The sequence below is a fragment of the Odocoileus virginianus genome, chromosome 24 (genome assembly GCF_023699985.2).
Source record: "Odocoileus virginianus isolate 20LAN1187 ecotype Illinois chromosome 24, Ovbor_1.2, whole genome shotgun sequence".
Classification (NCBI taxonomy): Eukaryota; Metazoa; Chordata; class Mammalia; order Artiodactyla; family Cervidae; genus Odocoileus; species Odocoileus virginianus.
The window spans coordinates 27968557-27991297 of record NC_069697.1 but is presented as its reverse complement, the minus strand read 5'-3'; the positions used below and the strand labels follow the sequence as shown (position 1 = coordinate 27991297).

Sequence of the window (22741 nt, the reverse complement as noted above, 5' to 3'; positions counted from 1 at the left end):
TGGGAAAGGAGTACATCAAGGCTGTATATCGTCACCCTGCTTATTTAACTTATATGCGGAGTACATCATGAGAAATGCCAGGCTGGATGAAGCACTAACTGGAACCAAGATTTCTGGGAGAAATATCAATAACCTCAGATATGCAAATGATACCACCCTGATGGCAGAAAGTGAAGAGGAACTGAAGAACCTTTTGATGAAAGTGAAAGAGGAGAGTGAAAAAGTTGGCTTAAAACTCAACATTCAAATAATTAAGATCATGGCATCTGATCCCATCACTTCATGGCAAATAGATGGGGTAACAGTGGAAAGAGTAACAGACTTTTATTTTCTTGGGCTCCAAAATCACTGCAGATGGTGACTGCAGCCATGAAATTAAAAGATGCTTGCTCCTTGGAAGAAAAACTGTGACAGACCTAGACAGTATATTAGATAGCAGGGACATTACTTTGCCAACAAAGATCCGTATAGTCAAAGCTATGGTGTTCCTAGTAGTCATGTATGGATATGAGAGCTGGACCATAAAAGAAGGCTGAGCACGAAAGAATCGATGCTTTTGAACTGTGGTGTTGGAGAAGACTTTTGAGAGTCCCTTGGACTGCACGGAGATCCAACCAGTCAATCCTAAAGGAAAGCAGTCCTGAATATTCATTGGAAGGACTGATGTTGAAGCTCCAATACTTTGGCCGCCTGATGCAAAGAGCTGACTCATTGGAAAAGACCCTGGTGCTGTGAAAGATTGAAGACAGGAGGAGAAGGGGATGACAGAGGATGAGATGGTCGGATGGCATCACTGACTTGATGGACATGAGTTTGAGCAAGCTCTGGGAGTTAGTGATGGACAGGAAAGCCTGGCCTGCTACAGTCCATGTGGTTGCAAAGAGACACGACTGAGTGATTGAACAACAACAACATTAATATAAAGTAGAAAAGATGTCTTTGTTTTCCTCCCTCCTTTCATCTTTCCTAATGACCCCACTCTAGTGGTCTCTTCTGTTCCCTATTATTAATCATTGATTTATTTTAATTTTGTGTTTTTTAAACTTGCTTTAAAAAATTCTCATATCTTAAAATGTATTAATATGCGTTCTGTAGGTGAAATAGGGTTTAGTAGCTAAAGAGTTTTTGAGTCCATTGTAGTGAAGTGGATGAACCTAGAGCCTGTTATACAGAGTAAAGTAAGTCAGAAAGAGAAAAATGTCACATATTAACATATATATATGAAATCTAGAGAAATGGTACTGGTGAACCTATTTTCAGGGCAGGAATAGAGATGCAGATGGACAGTACGGACTTGTGGACACAGCAGAGGAAGGAGCGGGTGGGATAAATTGAGAGAGTAGTACTGACATATATACACTGTCGCGTGTGAGATAGATGGTCAGTGGGAAGCTGCTGTGTCGTACAGGGAGCTCTGCTCAGTGCTCTGTGATGACCTGCAGGGGTGGGATGGGGCTGGGTGGGAGGGAGGCTCAAGGAGGAGGAGATACATGTGTACATATAGCTGATTCACACTGTTGTACGCAGAAACTAGCACAACATTGTAAAGCAATTATCCTCCAATTAAAAATAAATAAATTTAAAAGAATTCTATCTCTTTAACCATCTGAGAAAATGACTAAGTAGCATACAAAACAAACAGGTCCCTTTCCAAACATGTTCAATCATACTATCTGATTTCTTCGTACTGATTTCTGTCCTGTGAAGAGGGAGCCTTAATTTTTACTTTATGGTTAAGAATAAAGAACTAAGAGTAGAACATCACAGCTTTGCCTTGACAAGCCTCCAGTCTCCATGATTGTTTACTTTACTGACTTCTTTAACCACAGGATCCGATTCCATTTAGAACCAGCCTGAACCCGGAAATACAGTTCCGGGAGAGAGACTTAGGACTTGGAACCCAGCCAGGGGGAGCCTCCTTTAATAAATGACAAATGAAGTGGTTTCCTGCCTACAAACTGTGTATTTAGGATTGATTAGCAGGTGTAGCAACCAGGTCAATTTAACTTGAGGAAAGAGATTACCTGCACTTTCCTGCTAGTGTAAAGCCTTCTCTCTGGCTGATTGGGTCTTTAAACTGGCTTATTTCCATGCCCCCTGTAGTTGCTACTTCAAGATATAATTGGCAGGTGAGCTAACTCCCTTTGGCACTGAACCAGAGCTTGGAGTTAATGTCACTTAGGAAGCCATTTTTTGTGTTGCTTATAGTATAAAAGAAAAGAAAAGGGTTCTAACAAATTTGCAACAGTAAGATTACATTACACCTGACCGGGCACTAGGGGAATTATATGGATAAGTGCTTTCACACTGGGGCCAAATGAAAGCTGACATTTACCTGTGGAGAGGTAAAAGCAGCGGCTTTCCAGGATGTAAAATGTCAGATCTGTCCTTATTGGTGATCCAGTAATAATCATCACTAGACCCAGGTTTACTTTTCTTGTTAATTAATAAAATCTCTGACACATTGTTGGAGCTCCTAGTTGACTTAAAGTTTAAGTCTGTTAGGGAGCAGGATATGAAGTGGAACTTGAAGCTAGAGTGTGTAAACTATTTTGAACGGTTGTCATTGTATGTGTCAGTGCAAAGGATACACACTCAGCCTGCCTTTTAAATAAAGTTTCTGTTTTATTGAAAGTCAAAAGGTACTTATTAAAAGGAGAAAAGTGGTAAGAAATTTGAGATTCTGCAACGCATAAAGTCAATATAAGCCTGTGCTTAAGACTGAAGTTTTTCCTGACTGATTCCTCATTCACCTTAGAAAAGTTACTTCCTTTGATTTGAGCTTCTCTTCTTATATTAAACTATCACTAGTCTTAACAAATGCTTTTAGGTCCTTAAATTTAAAATTTATCTATAGAGATGCTGAAAATTCAGAAAATCATTTTATGAACAAAAGCACTTTCAAAAATGTCTAAAAACCATAGAGATAAAGGAATAGGCTACTGTTATAAGGTGTTATCAAAAAGGTACCTAGCACTCTTTAGTTTTAAATTATTCTTCAGTTTTTGCATGTTTAGTACATTAACATCTTATTTCGACTAGTATTTGGCCTCCATGGTTCTTGATAGTCTTTGACTTAAAATTCTAAAGAGTCCATTGTAGTGAAGTGGATGAACCTAGAGCCTGTTATACAGAGTAAAGTAAGTCAGAAAGAGAAAAATGTCACATATTAACATATATATATATGAAATCTAGAGAAATGGTACTGGTGAACCTATTTTCAGGGCAGGAATAGAGATGCAGATGGACAGTACGGACTTGTGGACACAGCAGGGGAAGGAGCGGGTGGGATAAATTGAGAGAGTAGTACTGACATATATACACTGTCGCGTGTGAAATAGATGGTCAGTGGGAAGCTGCTGTGTCGTACAGGGAGCTCTGCTCAGTGCTCTGTGATGACCTGCAGAGGTGGGATGGGGCTGGGTGGGAGGGAGGCTCAAGGAGGAGGAGATACATGTGTACATATAGCTGATTCACACTGTTGTACGCAGAAACTAGCACAACATTGTAAAGCAATTATCCTCCAATTAAAAATAAATAAATTTAAAAGAATTCTATCTCTTTAACCATCTGAGAAAATGACTAAGTAGCATACAAAACAAACAGGTCCCTTTCCAAACATGTTCAATCATACTATCTGATTTCTTCGTACTGATTTCTGTCCTGTGAAGAGGGAGCCTTAATTTTTACTTTACGGTTAAAAGGAATTTGAGTCTTAGGTTAAGCTGTTTGCCTAACATGACATCATATTTAAGTTGCAGACTCAATATTTGAATCTATGTATTCTGACTCCCAGTAACTTATGATCTTTATCCCACCCATCATCATTGGTGGCTCACTTCTGCACTAAAGCTGGAAGAGAGACTCTTGGTGCATGTCTCACGCATAGGTTTGATTCCTAGTACCCAGACCAGGAATCTAACTGTGCCCCTCTGTAAATTGCTGCTATTTCTTTTTCCCAAAACATATTGTAAGATATCATCGAGTCATCTGGTCCCTAGCGTTACTTTAGAATTGAGATGCTCTTTGAGTCCAAATGTGTGTATCATACTCATAAAACCAGTGTTGGGGGTATGGAGTTTTATGAAGCACATGAAGTGTCATTAATTCTGCCAACAAAAGCTACTAAAATTTTTCTTTTTTTTTGTCGTTTTATATGAGAAGGAGGAAGTGTCTTCAGAAAAATAAAGGTGTTTGCATTGGCTGGGCTTTGCTTGGATTTCTGCTTTAGTGGAATTAGAATAAATAGGTTTTAGGTTTTCAGCAAATAAAGTATAACTGTTTTGTAAGAACATTACTGAGTGGTTTAGAGTATAAACCCTTGAAATAATTAGTTGGCTCAACAGTTGCTAGAATTGTTTCTGTTATAACATTGTTTTCTAATGCGGCTGGGCCTTCCCAGGTGACACTGGTGGTAAAGAACCCGCCTACCAATGCAGGAGACATAACAGACATGGGTTCCATCCCTGGGTCGGGAAGATCCCCTGGAGGAGGAAATGACAACCTACTCCAGTATTCTTGCCTGGAGAATCCCATGGACAGAGGAGCCTGGCAGGCTGCAGTCCATGGGGTCGCAAAGAGTCGGACACAAAGAAAGCGACTGAACACAAACTAATGCAACTATCATAAACAAATGATAGTTAATAGTTTTTTGGAATCAAGAAATTACTGAAGGTAATAGTATAATCAGTAAGCTACATGTTAAAAATATTAATTGAAGGGCCTGCTTTAAAAGATGGACATATAATGTATCTTAGAGATATGAGTGGTGATGCTACAGGGACAACTATTTTGACCAAGTAAATTACACAAAAAGCTTTAGAGTAAGTTGAGGAAATGGGAAGATGGTAAAAAAAAGTCTTGGTAAGGAGGGAGGGAAATACAGAACGTTCAGACATTTACCAGTCTTTTTCCTTAACAGTGACAGGACATCTAAAACCATCCTTTGTGATCAAAGACAGGAAATTCTGTGTGCTGTATAAGGCCCAGGCTTAATAAGACCTCGTGTTTTTCTAAACAGAGTCCCAATGATATTTAGCAGAATTTCATTAGTGGTTTCTGAGTCTAGTGTATCAGATGCTCATCATGGTGTGTTTCCATTCAGGTAATTCACAGAACAGTTGCAAGCTTAGTACCCTCATATCCTGAGTGAGCAAGGTAACAACAGAAAGTCTGGTGGTGTGAATGAGCCTCTCATCACTCTGAAAGGACTCATTGCTCATACTTATGGCATCTAAAAAACTGTTACTTCAAACCACAGGTACTTTTGAATCTCTCGGCCACAGATTCCTACTGGCACCACCACAGCTTAGGAACAGATGGGAAACTTCAGCTAAAGTTTCTTCATTGTCAGAAAGTTATATTACATTAAATTACTACTTTTAATTGTGAAAATTGCCTCTGCGCTTTCTCTTATGCTTAACCACTTTCCACTTCTGAACTCTTCTCACTTTCTCTATTGATTTTGTGATGCACATGTTTCCACAGCTTAAACTTTCAGAATACAGAAAAGCTGAAGGGGTAGTACAGTGATCAATGTCTTTGCCATGTGTGTGTGTTTTAGTAGAACCATTTGGAAGTTGCAGGCATCATGACATGTCATCCCTAAATGCTTTAGCATTAATTACCTAAAACATAGTCATTCATCTATACAACTGTAATACATTATGTGATATACTTTTAGTGTTTGTGTTGGTTCAGCCTACTTCAGTGATACCATCAGTTAGTAGTGCCTGAAGGCACTCACCTGGGCCCTGTACTACTTGTGGCCCCCACCCCATGAATCAGTGTTGCGGCAAACAGGCCCTTGTGGCTCTAATGATTGCTACATGCACCTCAGCAACAATCATCAGGGGATTTTAAAAAACAAGGTTTATTACTCACAAGTCCTGGAGGGTACATGGCATGCCTAGGAGAGGATGAAGCTTGAGTCATGCCTTTATTGGGGTCCAGGATGGGGTGCGTTGAGTTTTGTGGGTTCATTCTTTGTTAGTGAATTTAAAACATAAGAGCAAGAAAGAATTAAAGTGTGGGAAGGAAAAGTCCCGGTCACTCAAGTGGTCAGTTATGTAGCTCACCCAGGACCTTCTAAGAGGATGGCCTGGCCTGGCCCTTTCTCTTGTTGTATAGCTTGTTTATTTGAGATGATTATCTTTGAAGTGAATGTTGGCAACCAAAAGCTTAATGTCAGGCACGTAAATTATTATCAGAAGCACTGATTGTCAGGTACTTACACTACATTTAATTTAACATTTATTCATTTTTCTATTTTAAAGACTTGTAAAAAATTTAATGAAAAATTGCAGAGATTCATCAGGCTTCTCTCTGAAAAAATATCCCAACAGTTAGTCCATAGATTCCTCTGTTTAATGCTTGGCTGACATCACAGAACCTTTCAGTAGATGTTATCGATAGATAGTAACATGACAGACAGCACACAAAAAGAAATAAAAGTCCTTATTGCTTTTCAGTGTTTTTTGGCATGGAAAGGTAAGCTTATTTTTTTTAATTGGAGTGGTCATATGACCCTTGGCAGAGGAAATGACAACCCACTGCAGTATTCTTGCTTGTAAACTCCCCTGGACAGAAGAGCCTGGCAGGGCTACAGTCCATAGGGTCACTAAGAGTCAAGACACGACTGAGCACTCATGCCGTCATATGATTCCCCACATACTGAACTGTGGATTTCTAATGATCACCAATGAGTGATTCAAGAAACAAAGCTTGTGTAAAGGGATGCTAACCATTCTTGTAGGAAATAGAAGTGCCGTCCTGATGTGCTAGCTCATAGTGACACTAAAAAGTCTAATGATGATGGTACTGTTTTTCCTTGCTGAGAGTGTCCTGTGACACTCTACTGTCTCATAATAAAGATTGTAAGCTGCAGAAAGCTTACTTGTTTGCTAAGCTCTTTTAATAAATATTTTACAAGCTTTGTCAGTTAAATTTGTCATCTGACGGACAGTGTCTGCATCTTAAGGTGATTCAGCAGTAGAGGAGAGGTGAAAATACTGAACTCGAGGCCTGGCAGCTCCTATCTCAGATGTACTTTTGTTTTGCTTTTTAGGTATTCCAAATGCTGCTAGAGTGCTTGGAGTGAAATGTTTGCCAAGGTTTGGGAAATACTTTCTTAGCAAAAGTGTTGCTACCTCACAATAGTTGTATCTTCTCTCTAGTATGGCACTTTGGAATTAATATGCCGACCAAATTTGTTACAAGTCTGTGTATTAACATCATGCATAATGATTATCAAACCAGTTCTTTATCACTTCACTATAAAGGATTTTACTCCTTGAGAAAATGTCCCTGCCTTATACTTTTTAAAATATCTCACGCTAAAAGCAGGAATAGAAGGAACATACCTCAACATAATAAAAGCTATATATGACAAACCCACAGCAAACATTATCCTCAATGGTGAAAAATTGAAAGCATTTCCCCTAAAATCAGGAGCAAGATGAGGGTGCCCACTCTCACCTCTACTATTCAACATAGTTTTGGAAGTTTTGGCCACAGCAGTCAGGGCAGAAAAAGAAATAAAAGGAATCCAGATAGGAAAAGAAGTGAAACTCTCACTGTTTGCAGATGACATGATCCTCTACATAGAAAACCCTAAAGACTCTACCAGAAAATTACTCAAGCTAATCAATGAATATAGTAAAGTTGCAGGATATAAAATTAACACACAGAAATCCCTTGCATTCCTATACACTAACAATGAGAAAAAGAAAGAGAAATTAAGGAAACAATATCATTCACCATTCCAACAAAAAGAATAAAATACTTAGGAGTATATCTACCTAAAGAAACAAAAGACCTATACATAGAAAACTATAAAACACTGATGAAAGAAATCAAAGAGGACACAAATAGATGGAGAAATATACCATGTTCATGGATTGGAAGAATCAATATTGTGAAAATGAGTATACTACCCAAAACAATCTATAGATTCAGTGCAAGCCCTATCAAGCTTCCAATGGTATTCTTCACAGAACTAGAACAAATAATTTCACAATTTGTATGGAAATACAAAAAAAACTCGAATAGCCAAAGCAGTCTTGAGAAAGAAGAATGGAACTGGAGGAATCAACCTGCCTGACTTCAGGCTCTACTACAAAGCCACAGTCATCAAGACATTATGGTACTGGCACAAAGACAGAAATATAGATCAATGGAACAGAATAGAAAGTCCAGAGATAAATCCACATACCTACGGACACCTTATCTTTGACAAAGGAGGCAAGAAATATACAATGGAAAAAAGACAACCTCTTTAACAAGTGGTGCTGGGAAAACTGGTCAACCACTTGTAAAAGAATGAAACTAGAACACTTTCTAACACCATACACAAAAATAAACTCAAAATGGATTAAAGATCTAAATGTAAGACCAGAAACTATAAAACTCCTAGAGGAGAACATAGGCAAAACACTCTCCGACATAAATCACAGCAGGATCCTCTATGACCCACATCCCAGAATATTGGAAATAAAAGCAAAAATAAACAAATGGGACCTAATGAAACTTAAAAGCTTTTGCACAACAAAGGAAACTACAAGCAAGGTGAAAAGACAGCCTTCAGAATGGGAGAAAATAATAGCAAACAAAGCAACAAAGGATTAATCTCAAAAATATGCAAGCAACTCCTGCAGCTCAATTCCAGAAAAATAAATGACCCAATCAAAAAATGGGCCAAAGAACTAAACAGACATTTCTCCAAAGAAGACATACAGATGACTAACAAACACATGAAAAGATGCTCAACATCACTCATCATCAGAGAAATGCAAATCAAAACCACAGTGAGGTACCATTACACGCCAGTCAGGATGGCTGCTATCCAAAAGTCTACAAGCAATAAATGCTGGAGCGGGTGTGGAGAAAAGGGAACCCTCTTACACTGTTGGGGGGAATGCAAACTAGTACAGCCACTATGGAGAACAGTGTGGAGATTCCTTAAAAAACTGGAAATAGAACTGCCATATGACCCAGCAATCCCACTTCTGGGCATACACACTGAGGAAACCAGATCTGAAAGAGACACGTGTACCCCAATGTTCATCGCAGCACTGTTTATAATAGCCAGGACATGGAAGTAACCTAGATGCCCATCAGCAGACGAATGGATAAGGAAGCTGTGGTACATATACACTATGGAATATTACTCAGCCATTAAAAAGAATTCATTTGAATCAGTTCTAAGGAGATGGATGAAACTGGAGCCCATTATACAGAGTGAAGTAAGCCAGAAAGATAAAGACCAGTACAGTATACTAACGCATATATATGGAAGTTAAAAAGATGGTAACAATAACCCTATATGTAAAACAGAAAAAGAGACACAGATGTACAGAACAGACTTTTGGACTCTATGGGAGAAGGCGAGGGTGGGATGTTCAGAGAGAACAGCACTGAAACAAGTATACTATCAAGGGTGAAACAGATCACCAGCCCAGGTTGGATGCATGAGACAAGTGCTCAGGGCTGGTGCACTGGGAAGACCCAGAGGGATGGGATGGAGAGGGAGGCAGGAAGGGGGATCGGGATGGAGAACACATTTAAATCCATGGCTGATTCATGTCAGTGTGTGGCGAAAAGTAATTAGCCTCCAACTGATAAAAATAAATGGAAAAAAAAAAGTGCATAAAATATCTCACTCTATAGTCTCCATATTAACTACTTTGTGCTAACATAACAACATACAGAGCTAAACTGAGTTGGGTTTTTTTTTCTGTGTGTGTGTATGTATGTGTATTTATATGTGTGTATGTATATATATGCATATGTGTGTGATTAGTTTTACAACCAGAAAAAAAGAGAACTTTTATTAACCCTGTAGTTATACACCCATTCAAAAGGAGAAATTAGAATGAATTTCAACTCTGAAGAGAGTTGGAACATTTTATGTTTGTACAGATAGTGAAGCTTTAGTTCTTTTTTTGCCACTAGTAAGCAAAATGGATGTGGTAAGGAAAATTATTTGTATCTAGAGGTTAAATACTAGGGCAACCTATTATCTCTTTATATGTTCATTGAAGATGGTGGGCTCTTTTATAAGGACATGGAAAAGCTTTCCCGTGCTTACAAACCATTTACATTTATAGTGGAGAAAATTATAATTGCCTGTTTAATGTTCTTTTTCGGTAAAAAGCCTTCCAGAAACCTTTGATTCCATCTTTTCTGGATTACTGTTAAACGTTTACCCAAAAATAGTACCAGTATATGTGTCTTTTGACTACTCTGCATTCTAAAGACTAAAGTGCTGGTGGACTTGGTAAGCAACTGTGCTAAAATGTTGAAGATCTATAAATCCTAATTGTGGTTAAATGTATTGTGCCCTAGCAGGGGTATTGCTTGGTAAAAATTCATTAGAAGCAAAAGTGACCAATTTTATAGACCAGAATATAAAATAAAATATATGCACAAAAGTAGAAATATGTAATTTTCATGAGGACTTGTGCTTTAGCACAACTTACCAAAAATTGTTTTGTGGTTTGCTACTGCCATCTACTGGTTCTCAACTCTTAAATGTCTAGCTACTGGCTTACTGTAATATGTATCAGTAGAAATAAAAGGGAGTTGGATTTCTGTATTGAAATCTTTAAAATAGTCTTTGCTGAGGGCAAGATAAGATTTTCATGTGTGGTATATACGTGCTTATTTTGTAGTATGCTTTTAGGGAACAAACGCATAAGTCTTTCTCCACTATTAACAACGTGCTATTTTTCTGTTTGAGTTTCTGATCCAACATTCTTTCCCTTTGTCATCCCTTCCTAGTTTAATGGATCGGGAAGTGGCGTTGCTTGCCGAAATGGACAAAGTGAAAGCTGAAGCAAGTAAGATTGATCTTTATTAAAAGTATTAGCAGTTAATAAGTACCTGCCTCTCAATCCCCATAACAAAAGCTCAATGTAAATGCCACAGTAAGAGTTTGTATTTAGTTAAAACAGTCTTGAGCAATTGTACTGTGCTGGCATAGGAATGCTTTCAGGTGAAACAACTTTATAATAGCCTGTTTATCAATATTTCCAAATTTTAATATTTTGAATATAGATTTCAGTGCCTACATCATGGTATCTGCCACCTCAGCACCAGCTAAGGAAAATCAGTTATCTTGCAGGTGCCTGGGTTTTATTTTGTTTTTACCTTCAGTGACTGAATAATTCCTTTGGGTTTTTTCCTACTTGGGAAAAAGCCTTTGGAATAATCAGAGACTTTACCAGGTTGCCTACAGTTAATATATATATATATCCCTGTCATTACCTCTGCAGAACTTTGTATTCTCAGTTTGTTGAAACTTCACTCAGTGTCTGTTATCCTTGGCTAGGGAAAAAGTCAATTAATTGAGGGTTCAGGATCCCCATGACTAGGACTCTTTGAAAGATTACTAACACAGTTTCTGGAAGAATAGTCTAAGTTGAATAATTTGTGGGATTTTGTACAGAAGAACCCGTTTAAGCTGTTTTTGTCATTTCTGTTAAGGGTTAGGTTAAACATAGACAGCTGTATGAAAAGAAGAGAATGTCAACTGCTCTTTGTACAATGGCATTGATTTAGGGCTTTTCAGCAGTTTTTACCTTCGTGCATTGAATGACAGATTTGTAATTAGGAAGGTTGTTTCTTTTAACCTGCTCTCAAACTGTTGAGAATGGATATAGGTTGAGATGACTCACAGTTAAATCATTTGTGTCTGTGGTCTTGGGCCAGAGGAGGCAGCTTTGAAGCACTGAGTTGAGTTCAGTTTTGATCCATTTTAACAAAGTGTTGGATACATAGCAGAGATGCCATCCATTGTTTTTCAGAGGTGAGATTTCACTTAAATTGAGTGGTATATCCTGAAATTTCTAGTGACAGTCTCGGTCCATTCTTGTACCGATGTATTCTCTTTTTGAAGGTGAAGTTTCAGAGAGGAAAAAAGACATAGTCCTTACTGTTGAGAAGAAGATTCTTTTAAAAATATATCTTTAAAAAATAAAAATAAAATATATATTTTATAGAAAAATTTTAACATATTTCAAATAGAGAGGCTGATATAATTACCTGCGCCCCCTCCCCCCCGCCCCCCCGCCGCAGCACCCAGCCTTAACCAACTATCAATTCATGGCCAGTCTTTTAGGATCAAATTCAGAGCTACAGAGTTTTGCTCAAATTCATCAATTTTATATCAGTATCTCCTTGCTCCCATGCTAAAAATCCTAGTTCTCAACGACATTAATGTAATTACTCTTTTACCAATAATATCAAATTTCTTTTTTATGTATTATAGTTTTATTAATTATATATTCATAGTACTTCACAGTTTAGGGTTTTACACACTCATTCTTATCTGATCTTAACATCAACCTTATGGGAGATTTAGGTTTTCTGACTTTTTAATTTTTGTCATTTCATAAATGAAAAAACTAGTCCCTTGGAAAAATGTGACTTGTCCAAGATCATATACTTAGGCTCTCTGAATTATATGCTATGTGTAGAAATCTATACTTGACACATTTCTCCATCTTGAGACTTGTAATTTTATCTTAGAATCCTAGAATGCTGAAGCTGAGAGAAAGTAAATTTGATACAAATGACAAATAGATTTTATCTTGGGAGCCAGACCAATAAATCATTTGTATTTGTTGGGCCTTTGTGTTGAGAAACTTTTGTATGCATGTTCCTAATTTATTGCAAAAGTGTGCCCTTATTGATTAACCTGACATGGGTATGGGCAGCCCATCCATATTTGTGGCAAATCAGACTGAGTCAACCTGCTATAGACATTCCAGCTCTCTAACATCGGATGTAGCTCTTTAAAAATTCTATTTTTTTCTAACATAAATTTGGCTAATTTCTCAGTAGGTTATAGGATTCTGTGCATAACAGTTAGGAATTGAGTATAACTGCATGCCATGGAATGGCCTAAATAAATGTGAGGTTCATTTTCTCTCATGAAATGAAAGGTCCAGAAGTAAGCAGTCCAGGGCTGTAGGCATCTCCAAAATGATATGAGGGACCCAGGCTTCTCTCTTCTTCTCCCCAGCCAACCTGACAGGGTGTTTGTCCTCTGTAGTCCCTGGCTCTTTACTCTGAGAGACTCCTTATTGTCTGTTATCTTTTGCGGCCATACTTGATTTATGTACCTCGGTGCAAACCGAAGATGATGGTTTTTTGGTTTTTTTTTTTAAGATGATGCTTTTTTAAAAGCAGTAAACAGATTTCCCTGGCAGTCCAGTGGTTAAGACTTCAAGTTTCCACTTCAGGGGGTTCAGGTTCCATCCCTGGTCAGGTAACTAAGATCCACAGTGTGGCCGAAAAACATTTTTTTCTAATTAAAATGTTTAAAAAGTTATTCTACAAAAAAATAGCTGTGAACAATCTAAATATGCATCATTAGAGAACTTGAGTATTGTGGTATTCTGTATATGCAGAGAGTATATTAGGGAAATATACATGAAAAATTGTTGTCAGTGGTTTCTTCCAGGGAGGGGAACACAGAGTCAAGTGGAAGTTTAATTTATTTGTTTGGCTGTACCGGGTCTTAGTTGCAGCATGCAGGATCTGTAGTTGCAGTGTGTGAACTCTTAGTTGAAGCTTGTGGGATCTAGTCCCTGACCAGGGACCAGACCAGTGCCCTCTGCATTGAGAGTGCAGAGTGTTAACCACTGGACCACCAGGAAAGTCCCAGTGTACATACTTCTTAATAAATTTTTTTTTAATTAGGAAGAGGAGAAAGAAAAATGACAAATGATTTGTGAGTCTTTATGAGTCATAAGAAGTGTTTACCATATTAACTGCCTTTGGAGTTCCTCAAGAAGGTGAAAACTGGACCTTTGGTATTTTCACTTTCTGGGTGGGTGGGCAGCTAAGCCTTTGGCAGTGCGAGCACACACTGCAAGGCCTGTATTTCCAGTCCTTCTTTGTCCTACTTAGCAGACCCTAAGAGTCATGCTCCCTTTCCCTCTACAGTGGAAATTTTGCTTAGCCGTCAAAAGAAAGCCGAACTTCTAAAGAAAATGACTGATGTGGCTGTTCGGATGTCAGAAGAGCAGTTGGTCGAGCTTAGAGCTGATATCAAGGTAAAACTTCCTTCTCTTTTCTGCCTTTCTTCTTACCCTCAGGGACTAAAGTAACAAATCTCCATAATTCATGACGATATCTAATATATTGAACTCATGACCCCTTCTTCCCAAACCTGGCCCTTTTCCAAGTTCTCTTGCTCTGTAAGTGGTACTGTCATCTGCCCAGTGTCCAAAGTGGAAACCTTAGGAAGTTTCTCCTTTTCCCACATTTAAATCTATCAGCAGACCCTGTCCATTTGACCTGCACAATCTCAGATCTGACCTTTTCTCTTTGTCTCCACCACCACCATTATGATCAAGCTACTGTGATCTCTTGCTTTGACTTCTGTAGTAGCCTCTTAACTGATTCCAGTTCTCCACTTGGCCACCACCTTGCCCTCCTCACCTGCGCATATCTGTTCCTCACACTGCAGACCCCGCTTCAGGCTTCCCATTGCTTTCAGAACAGGCTCTAACGCTTAGCAGCCTGTGGGGCTCCGTATGGTCTGGCTCTACTGCCATCCTTTGCGCATTGGCCCCCTTGCTCCCTGTGCTTCAGCCGTGCTAGCTCTCCTTTCCACAGGCATACCTGTTCCCTCCTGTCAGGGCTGTTGCACATGCTTCCCCATCTGCCCAGAACATTCTTTTCCCTCCTTTCTCCCCCACTCCCCCCCAACCCCCTACCCCCCACCATTCCAGCTCACATCTCATTCCTGATCTCCTCATCCTTTCTGGCTTTCCTGTCACATCCCCTCTTTGTGCCTTCCTAGCACACTTATAATTGTATGTGTAGTTGAGTAATCTGTCTTCCTCACTCGATAGGTACTACTGTGTCTCCAGGGCCCTGGCATAGTGCCTTGACACCTAGTAGGTGTTCAGTAGACATTTAAATAGTTGGTTGGTCAATTCTGATTTTATAAGAGAAAAATGAGCAGTTTGAGATGTTGGTTATATTGTAATCTGTCTATAAAGATTACTTGGATTCAATACTCAGACGTTTTAAATTCTTTTGTAAAGAACAGTATTTCTGAGACTAAGATGGGAACCCGAGAGAGGCTGGGTTAATCATGGGTAACTTGTAGACACCAGCATTCTTATTAATTGTTTCTCAACTGTGAGTTGTATGAACCAGGGGTGTTGGCCTTCTCTACTCCCAAGACCTAACTCTGCTCTTTCTGTAGTGTGAAATTTACTGCCATATTCAAGAGGAATACTTGCTCGGGAGGTTTTATAACAGCCTTTGGAAAATAAAAGCACAGACAGAAGATCATCTGAGACCTTACAGGCATCCTGGTTACTATCCTGACCTAGTCTTTCATGCAAACCTATATGTGTTATCCCCTCACCCCTTCCCCTTAGACTATACTGGGGAGAAATAGTGAAGCCAGCAATGTAGGTTTTAAAGTACCATTTTCTGATTAACTAAGGCTATTTTGCTAAATTTTATAGAGAGTCTTCCTCGTATTGATGCCAGTCAGTCTCATTCAACTATCTGGGAGAAGCCGGAAACCCCTTTGGAATTAGATAAGAATTCTGGCTTTCATAGGCTTCATCTGTTCCCCTTCCCACGTGGTTGAAGAGCTGCTAGAAATATTTCTGCAGGCTGACTAAGGATCTGTTTCTCCACGTTTTCAGTGTACTGAAGTGGGTGCTGTGCAATTTAAATGTCTTATTTCCAGATCATTTTATTTCCGTCATTCCTGTTATGTCTTTGGCTCAGCAAACCCTAGAATTTGCTTCAGAATTAATCTCAGACTGATATTACATGTCTGAAGGCTTTGTTACAGAGATTCATGAGCTTTCCTAAGCCACAATATACTCTGAAGCTTTAGGACTTCAAGGCCGAAAACTAATTGTTATTCCTTCTCTCCCATTTATTGCTTCTAGGCGCATCCCAAGGATTGTGATGCATTTGACTCTACCCCTTGAAAATCCATAGTGGAATTAGGACACCCCCAGACAAAGTATTGCTCTGAGTAGTTCAGTTCTCCCAAATTGTATCTAGGCCTTTAACTTTTCTTTCTTATTCTCTTTTTCATCTGAAAAAATGATTCCAGCCTACGTTAGAAATTGTTTATTGAAATAGACCCTGGAAGCACTTTATTCCTGACATTTTTCTAGTCCCACTATTTCTATAGTATAGTTAGTTTTTGACCCAAGAGGTTGGTTACTTCTCGGCTCAGTCTGCTTAAAAGGATTAAATTACTTGCAGCAGAAACTCTTCTGATTTGCAAAGCTGACTTTTCACATGAATGATTTTCCAACTCAAGAAATTGTTCCTATTTCAAGGGCTAACAAATCCTACTTTGTATAAAGAGGTGCAGTGGGTTTCCTAAGGAAGTTTCTATTAAAGAACACCAAACCATTTATTTAAATGGAATCATTGTTGTAACTGTGGACATTTTTGCTGCCTCTGCCGGTGTATATAGTGGAGCAGTGTGGAGAGTAGCCAACAGTGGCGAGAAAGATGGCCCTCCATCGTGAGTTCCTTCTCCTTCCTTCAGTTTCTCTTGATTTACACCTAATGACCATCATACAGCATTTCATAAAGCTCCCAAATGGACTTATCTTTGGACTCTTAAAGAAAATGGCTAGATTTTGTCAGCCACCCAGCATTGGTAATATATGGCCACTTAGTGAAATTTGAAGCACAAAAAGGAATCAGTTGAAAGTAATCCTGTTCATCTGTTTATGGTTGGTTTAGTCACTAAGTTGTGTCCGACTCTTGTGACCCCGTGGACTGTAGCCTTCCAGGCTCCTCTGTCAATGGAATTCTCCAGGCAAGAATACTGGAATGGGTTGCCATTTCCTTCTCCAGGGGATCTTCCTGGCCCAGGAATTGAAGCCAGCTCTCCTACATTGCATAGCAAGCTAGAAATCCCATACATTGTTTGTCTCACCTGGAGGTTTGTCTTTGTCTTTTCTCCAGCACTTTGTTAGTGAACGTAAATATGATGAGGATCTGGGACGAGTGGCCCGATTCACCTGTGATGTAGAGACCCTGAAGAAGAACATTGATTCATTTGGACAAGGTGAGATGGTGAGAGATGCAGGGTGCTGGAGACGCTGAGGAGACCACCACCCTCTCCTAACTAGAGACTGAAGTGCTAACTGGCTTCTCCCCTGATTCTCCGTCCCTCTTGGGTTTTGGTTTGCTTGCTTGCTTTTATGAAAAGGGACTCAGAGACACTTAACAAGTCAGTGAACACAGATGCTTTGAGCTCTGAGGATGGGCATTTCCCAGCTCCCTAAATTTGTGGTGGTTTTTTCATCATTTTCTGCTGAGCTTTGAGGTGTTTGGCTACAGTGCTGCCCTCAGCTTACTCCTCTCCAAAATGGAGGTAACACTACCTGCTTGGCCTGGCACATAACCGGGATGGTGGGGGGCGAGGAGGCGGGAACAGAGATGCCTCTAAGATGAGCGCTTGTAAGTGAGGCATCAGTCAGACCCAGAGAACCTGAGCTCAGCTCTTCTGTTCTTTAAGTCTCGGCGTAAAAGTGAAATAAATGTTGGACTTAGGGCAGGGATTGTGAACTCAACATTAGCCCAGGCTTAAAACCAAGGAAAAAAATCTAGGGACTACTTTTAAACCATTGAATTCTGACAAAACTTGAAAATGTTAATATTTTTCAACTAGACTGATATTTTGAATTTGGAGTTACGTTTGCAGAAAGAACCTTAGGAAGATAGATATTTGTTGTGAAGACTAGTTCTGTTTCATACGTAACTCATCTTGCATCATTCAAATGTTTAAAAAAGAATTTAGCTTTTCATTTAACTTTTTCTTTCTTTGCGAAGTCGGTACTTTAGAATGTTCCTTGCATAGGAAACTGAACATATGGCCCATACTATTGTTCCTAGGCTTAGTCAGCCACTGGAGCCAAAGCCAGGCGTTGAGGTGGTAGGAACGCCAAGAAATCATTAGTTGGTGGGGGGATGGGCCGCTCTGACGGATTGTTGCAAAGCTGTGGGGATTTGGAAGGAGTGGAGGAAGAGGGCAGAAGGGAGGTTTTCCTTCCTGTTACCTCCTTAAAGCTTAGCTTTACAAATACTCAGACAGTTCTTTATCCTGAATTGCTCATTGTGAAATGGAGAAGCAGGGAGAACATTACCAGTCATGCCTTTCTATCACGTGACCACATCTTTCTCATATTTCTGTCTCAGTATCCCATCCAAAGAACAGCTATTCCACCCGATCTCGATGTAGCTCGGTTACATCTATGTCTTTGAGTAACCCGTGTGATACGTCTGCTGCTGCTGCTTCCACCTGTGCCTCTGCTCCCAGCCTTACAAGTGCTAACAAGAAAAATTCAGCACCAGGGGAGACTCCTACAACCACAGCAAACTCCGGTGGCCGATCCTACCAGCCTCATCGAGAGGTAACCTAGCTTCCACACTGAGCAGGTTAGGCAGAAAAGCTTTTAAACCAGGTTGTCACAGTTTAAATGCTGACAGCTCAGTACATGACCCGCTTCTCTTTATGCCCCTTCCACACCTATCTTGAATCCCTCCGGCCTCAGTTAGTTCCAGAGAAAGGGTTTGGTGTGTATGTTCCAGTTCACCAGCCAGTTTAGATTTCCCGTTGCCAGGACTACTGACTTTCTGATGTTGGCAGTGATCCTCACTGTCATAGGCAGTAGTCTTGCCTGGTAATTGGTCACACTGGGAGTCGTGCACCCATCTGGAGGTGGAAAGCACCACAGTGGTAGGTTCGCCAGAATGCGACTGAAGCAGCAGCTCCCTGGAAGCCCAGGGAGAGCATACCCCGGAGAGAGAGGAGCATGAACCAGGTAGGGCAGGGAGCAGACACTAGAAAGTAGTAGCAAAGTAGATCATAGTGAAGCTTATTTTATTATTCAGATGTTCATTATCTTTACCAATGGCTTGTGATCTACAAAATTCAGACATGTGATCAGACACTTGCCCAGTTGAAGGCTTATAACAGCCCCAGAGAATATTTTTTCTTCCTCAGCCCAGCTAAAGAAAAGCTCTTCAGTGGAGAGGAGCCTGAGGTGAAAGGCAGAGGGGAGATAGCAAAAGATTTATGAGTTCTCATTAGGTCTAGTTTGGATCAGCTGACCAAATTTTGTGAGTATTAAGAGAGAACCGAGTCCCAAGCATGGGATGCCACTGCTAGGCTTTCAGAATACTCCTGTACGTCCCTCCAGGCCACGGAGCTGGCAGCCCAGGGGGAATCTCAGAGTCCAGAAAATCTGTCCCGCAGCCCTGTGTCAACTCCTGAAGTATTTAGGATAAACTTTATATTTCCAAATGGAGACAAGTATGATGGGGACTGTACAAGAACATCTTCTGGAGTCATTGAGAGAAATGGAATAGGTATTCATACCACTCCGAATGGGATTGTCTACACAGGAAGCTGGAAAGATGACAAGATGAATGGTTTTGGAAAACTTGAACATTTTTCAGGAGCAGTATATGAAGGACACTTTAAGGACAATATGTTTCATGGACTGGGAACTTATACATTCCCAACTGGAGCAAAGTACACTGGAAATTTCAATGAAAACAGGGTGGAAGGCGAAGGACAATATACTGATATCCAAGGACTAGAATGGTGCGGTAACTTTCATTTCACAGCTGCTCCAGGCCTGAGGCTAAAGCGCCATATGTAGATAGCCTGCATTAAAGTTTTAATGTGGTAATTGAAGCTTTTACTTGTAAGGAAAACAACTAAATCTGTCATCTGAAATAACTCATACACTATCTAGTTACTTTTGCCAATAAAACCATCAGTCATTTAAAAAAAAAAAGAATACTCCTGTACATTGAACTGGCACACATGAGGTGCCCTTATACCGCTGTGCTCTGAACATTGTATTCTTTTATCCTCAGGTATTGCCAGGAAACAGACGAGGAGGACAAGGCTACAGGCCACAAGGCCCGAAGTCCAGTGACCCCACGAACCAAGGGCGACATGATAGCATGGGTCGTTACAGAAATAGCTCATGGTATTCATCTGGTTCCAGGTACCAGAGTGCTCCATCCCATGCACCAGGAAACACTAGTGAACGGGGCCAGGCTCACTCTGCAGGGACCAATGGGACTGGAGCCAGCATGGAGCCTGGCCCACCCAAGCCCTCATTCAGGAAGGGGCTCCCCCAGCGCAAACCTAGGACCTCTCAGCCTGAAGTTGTGAACTCTTGAAAATGCCAGCCAATCTCTCTCTTCTTTCCCACACAATTCAACTTGGTAACTGGACTTTAGGAAACTTATAGTTAGATTTAATAACAAAAAAGTTTATGCACATTACTTTTTATGCCATTCTAAATATTTTGCCATTCTGAGTATTTTGGTTTCTTCTCTCCTCGTTTCCTCTTTACCATTTTTGGAAGGGAAGCTGTTTGTTTTTTTTTTTTTCTTGACCTTTCCCAGTGAGATGGATTGATTCTGACTGGTCATTTCCACCAGAAATCACAGGCAACTGTTGCCAGGTTTCCCAAGGGTAAGCAGTGTTCTTCCTGGTGCTCCAGGCCTTCCGGAGGCCTGAAGAAGCCTTCCTCAGCCAACCCGACTGTCCAGGCGTTCAGGAGGAAATGGATCACAGCTGGTCTTGCTGCCTTTCCATCTAAGCAGAAGCCGCATGTGCCTGTCAATTTCCCTATAAACAACAGCGTGACCAGAAGAGGCAGCGAGGGGGTTGTGTACAGCCCTGAATTAGCCAGAAAAGGGGAAATTGAATAGGTGAAGATGGAAGAACTCTGGGACACATTTGAGAATCTGCTTGTGCTCCTAGACTGTGCCTGAGACTGACACTCAGATTGCGGTTTTAGCCTCTTGCTTGGCAGCATAGCTTAACCTGCGGTTTCTTCCATATGCCCAAGCCTTGTTTTCTTTACTTTAGGCTGCAAACCAGTCTAGGGAAGTCTATGGGAAAGTAGCATTAATTCAAGGGAAAAAAGTATTTCTTCATTTCAGTGTTTGAAGATTTTTGTTGCTATTGTTCTCCCTCTTTCCTGATTCTTATTCTGACCCTGAACCAAATTTATAGCAGTATAATTAGTGTTAATCTAAGGTGTCAACCATCCAACAATTGCTGCAGTCAATCTTTAGACTCGAATAAATAAAAACAATTGCATAAACATTCCCACGTTTGTTTCACTGCAGGAAGCGACTTCATTTCATTACTGTTTTTCTCTGGGCCTCATGGGGTAGAAGTCACTCGGACAGCTTGTTTGGGGCTTCAGTGAGGGTATCCAGTTCCTCAGTCATTTGTCCACTGCTTTAGCTTCAGAACCAGATTAAATACAAAAGTCAGGGTGAGCAGATGCAGCTGTTTCTCTTGGGAAGAGGTCTGTAGGAGACAAAAGGGTAACTTTCCAAAGGAGAACCTACCAGCTCTGAAAAATCAACTGCCAATAGCTCCACCAGGCAGCCAGAGGCTCTGTCTACACCCCTGTCCTCCACCCTGTCCCTTCACAGGAATAGCGGTTGTCACTACATAATTGGGTTCCTGCATGTGGCAGGTGGTGCCGGTGTCAGACAGCCGCCCCATAGCTGCCCCAGCCTCTGTGATTTAATAACAGCAGAGCTTTTTCTTCTCAGCGTTTGTTCTCCCAAGTCTGCTGCCCAGGCTGTAAGTGGTTGTGGTGCAGAACCTAGCTGCCTCGGGGCTTGCCCTGGCCCTTTGGCTAAAGCTGAACTGCCAGGGTTCAGGTTGGTTGCACAGATCGAGAGAGAAAGAGTGTGTGTGTGTCTTTCAGTAAAGAAAACAGTAGTCAGGGAATACTGGGAAGCCATTTTCTAAGGGGCTGGCTACCTCATTTGGGGGAATTTATCCAACAATACCATCCATGTGCTCTTATTTAGGAAAAAAGTCCTGCGTCTTTGATTAATTGCTTACCTACACTTTATAGGAAATAAAGTGTATTGAGATTGAAGTGGCCTTGAAGGATTATGAGGCCATCCCTGTACCCAGGCAAGACTGTATTTAACCACCTAAACAGATGGGAAGCCACATGTTTGTCAAAACTGCCTTGAAGTTGAAATTAAAATTTCCTTATAGAAGAACATTCAAAGATTTTTTTCTAGGACCACAAAAAGTTTGAAAATTATGAAGCTTTTTTATTTTTACACACTGTTTTTAATTACAAAAGTAGCATTTAAAATATCAAATAGGGACTTCCTGGTCTGGTGGTTGAGACTTCACCTTCCCGTGTAAAGGGTGCAGGTTTGATCCCTGGTCAGGCAGTTAAGATCCCACATATCATGGCCAAAAAAGCAAAACATAAAACAGAAGCAATATTGTAACAGATTTAATACAGACTTTAAAAATGGTCCACATCAAAAAAAAAATCTTTAATAAAATATCAAATAATGCACAAATGTAAAAGGAAAAAAGGTTTTCCATGTTCCCATTCTATTCCTCGGGGGTAATAACTGTTAATAATTTGGCATATATCCTTACAACCCTTTTTCAAAGCATATATGTACATATACACATACATACATAGGCTTTTAATTTTTGGTTTTGTTTTTTATTAAAGGAGCATACTATATGCATTCCACCATTCTTTTTTTAGATAATATGTCTATACCATAATTAATTTAGGATCTCATGTTGTAAATATTCTGCTCCTAAATTTGCCAGTTTGACTTTCTTCAGTGAGGAGAAGTTAGGTTTATCTTAAGTTTGACTGTGCAGCTCATCCTCTGCTCCCCATGACAGCTCTTCCTTCCA

At 40.2% G+C, this 22741-nt stretch overlaps 2 protein-coding genes across 5 annotated transcripts in view; both read left to right on the top strand.

Annotated features, from left to right (window-relative positions):
- The window catches only part of SPATS2 (spermatogenesis associated serine rich 2), a 159771-nt gene extending 138623 nt beyond the window's left edge, over positions 1–21148 (top strand). For all 4 annotated transcript variants that reach the window (XM_070454481.1, XM_070454478.1, XM_070454479.1 and 1 more), the window contains 5 exons: positions 10780–10838; positions 13951–14060; positions 16972–17074; positions 18208–18422; positions 19897–21148. In XM_070454481.1, the coding sequence (XP_070310582.1) occupies positions 10780–10838; positions 13951–14060; positions 16972–17074; positions 18208–18422; positions 19897–20208 (799 nt within the window). In that variant the 3' untranslated portion in view covers positions 20209–21148. The remainder of the gene's footprint in view (positions 1–10779; positions 10839–13950; positions 14061–16971; positions 17075–18207; positions 18423–19896) is intronic.
- On the top strand, positions 18507–19817 carry LOC110147012 (uncharacterized). Its single transcript, XM_070454884.1, has 2 exons — positions 18507–18585; positions 19144–19817. Exons 1-2 carry the CDS (start codon positions 18507–18509, stop codon positions 19674–19676), a joined length of 612 nt encoding a protein of 203 aa, XP_070310985.1. The 3' UTR covers positions 19677–19817.
- Positions 21149–22741: the final 1593 nt, after the last annotated feature.

Bases quoted from the DNA above. Each gene is read 5' to 3' on its own strand.
- LOC110147012 (XM_070454884.1), top strand. From the start codon at position 18,507: ATGACCCGCTTCTCTTTATGCCCCTTCCACACCTATCTTGAATCCCTC. The intron at 18,586-19,143 runs GTGTGTATGTTC...GTGAGTATTAAG, and splicing joins AGTTCCAGAGAAAGGGTTTG to AGAGAACCGAGTCCCAAGCA.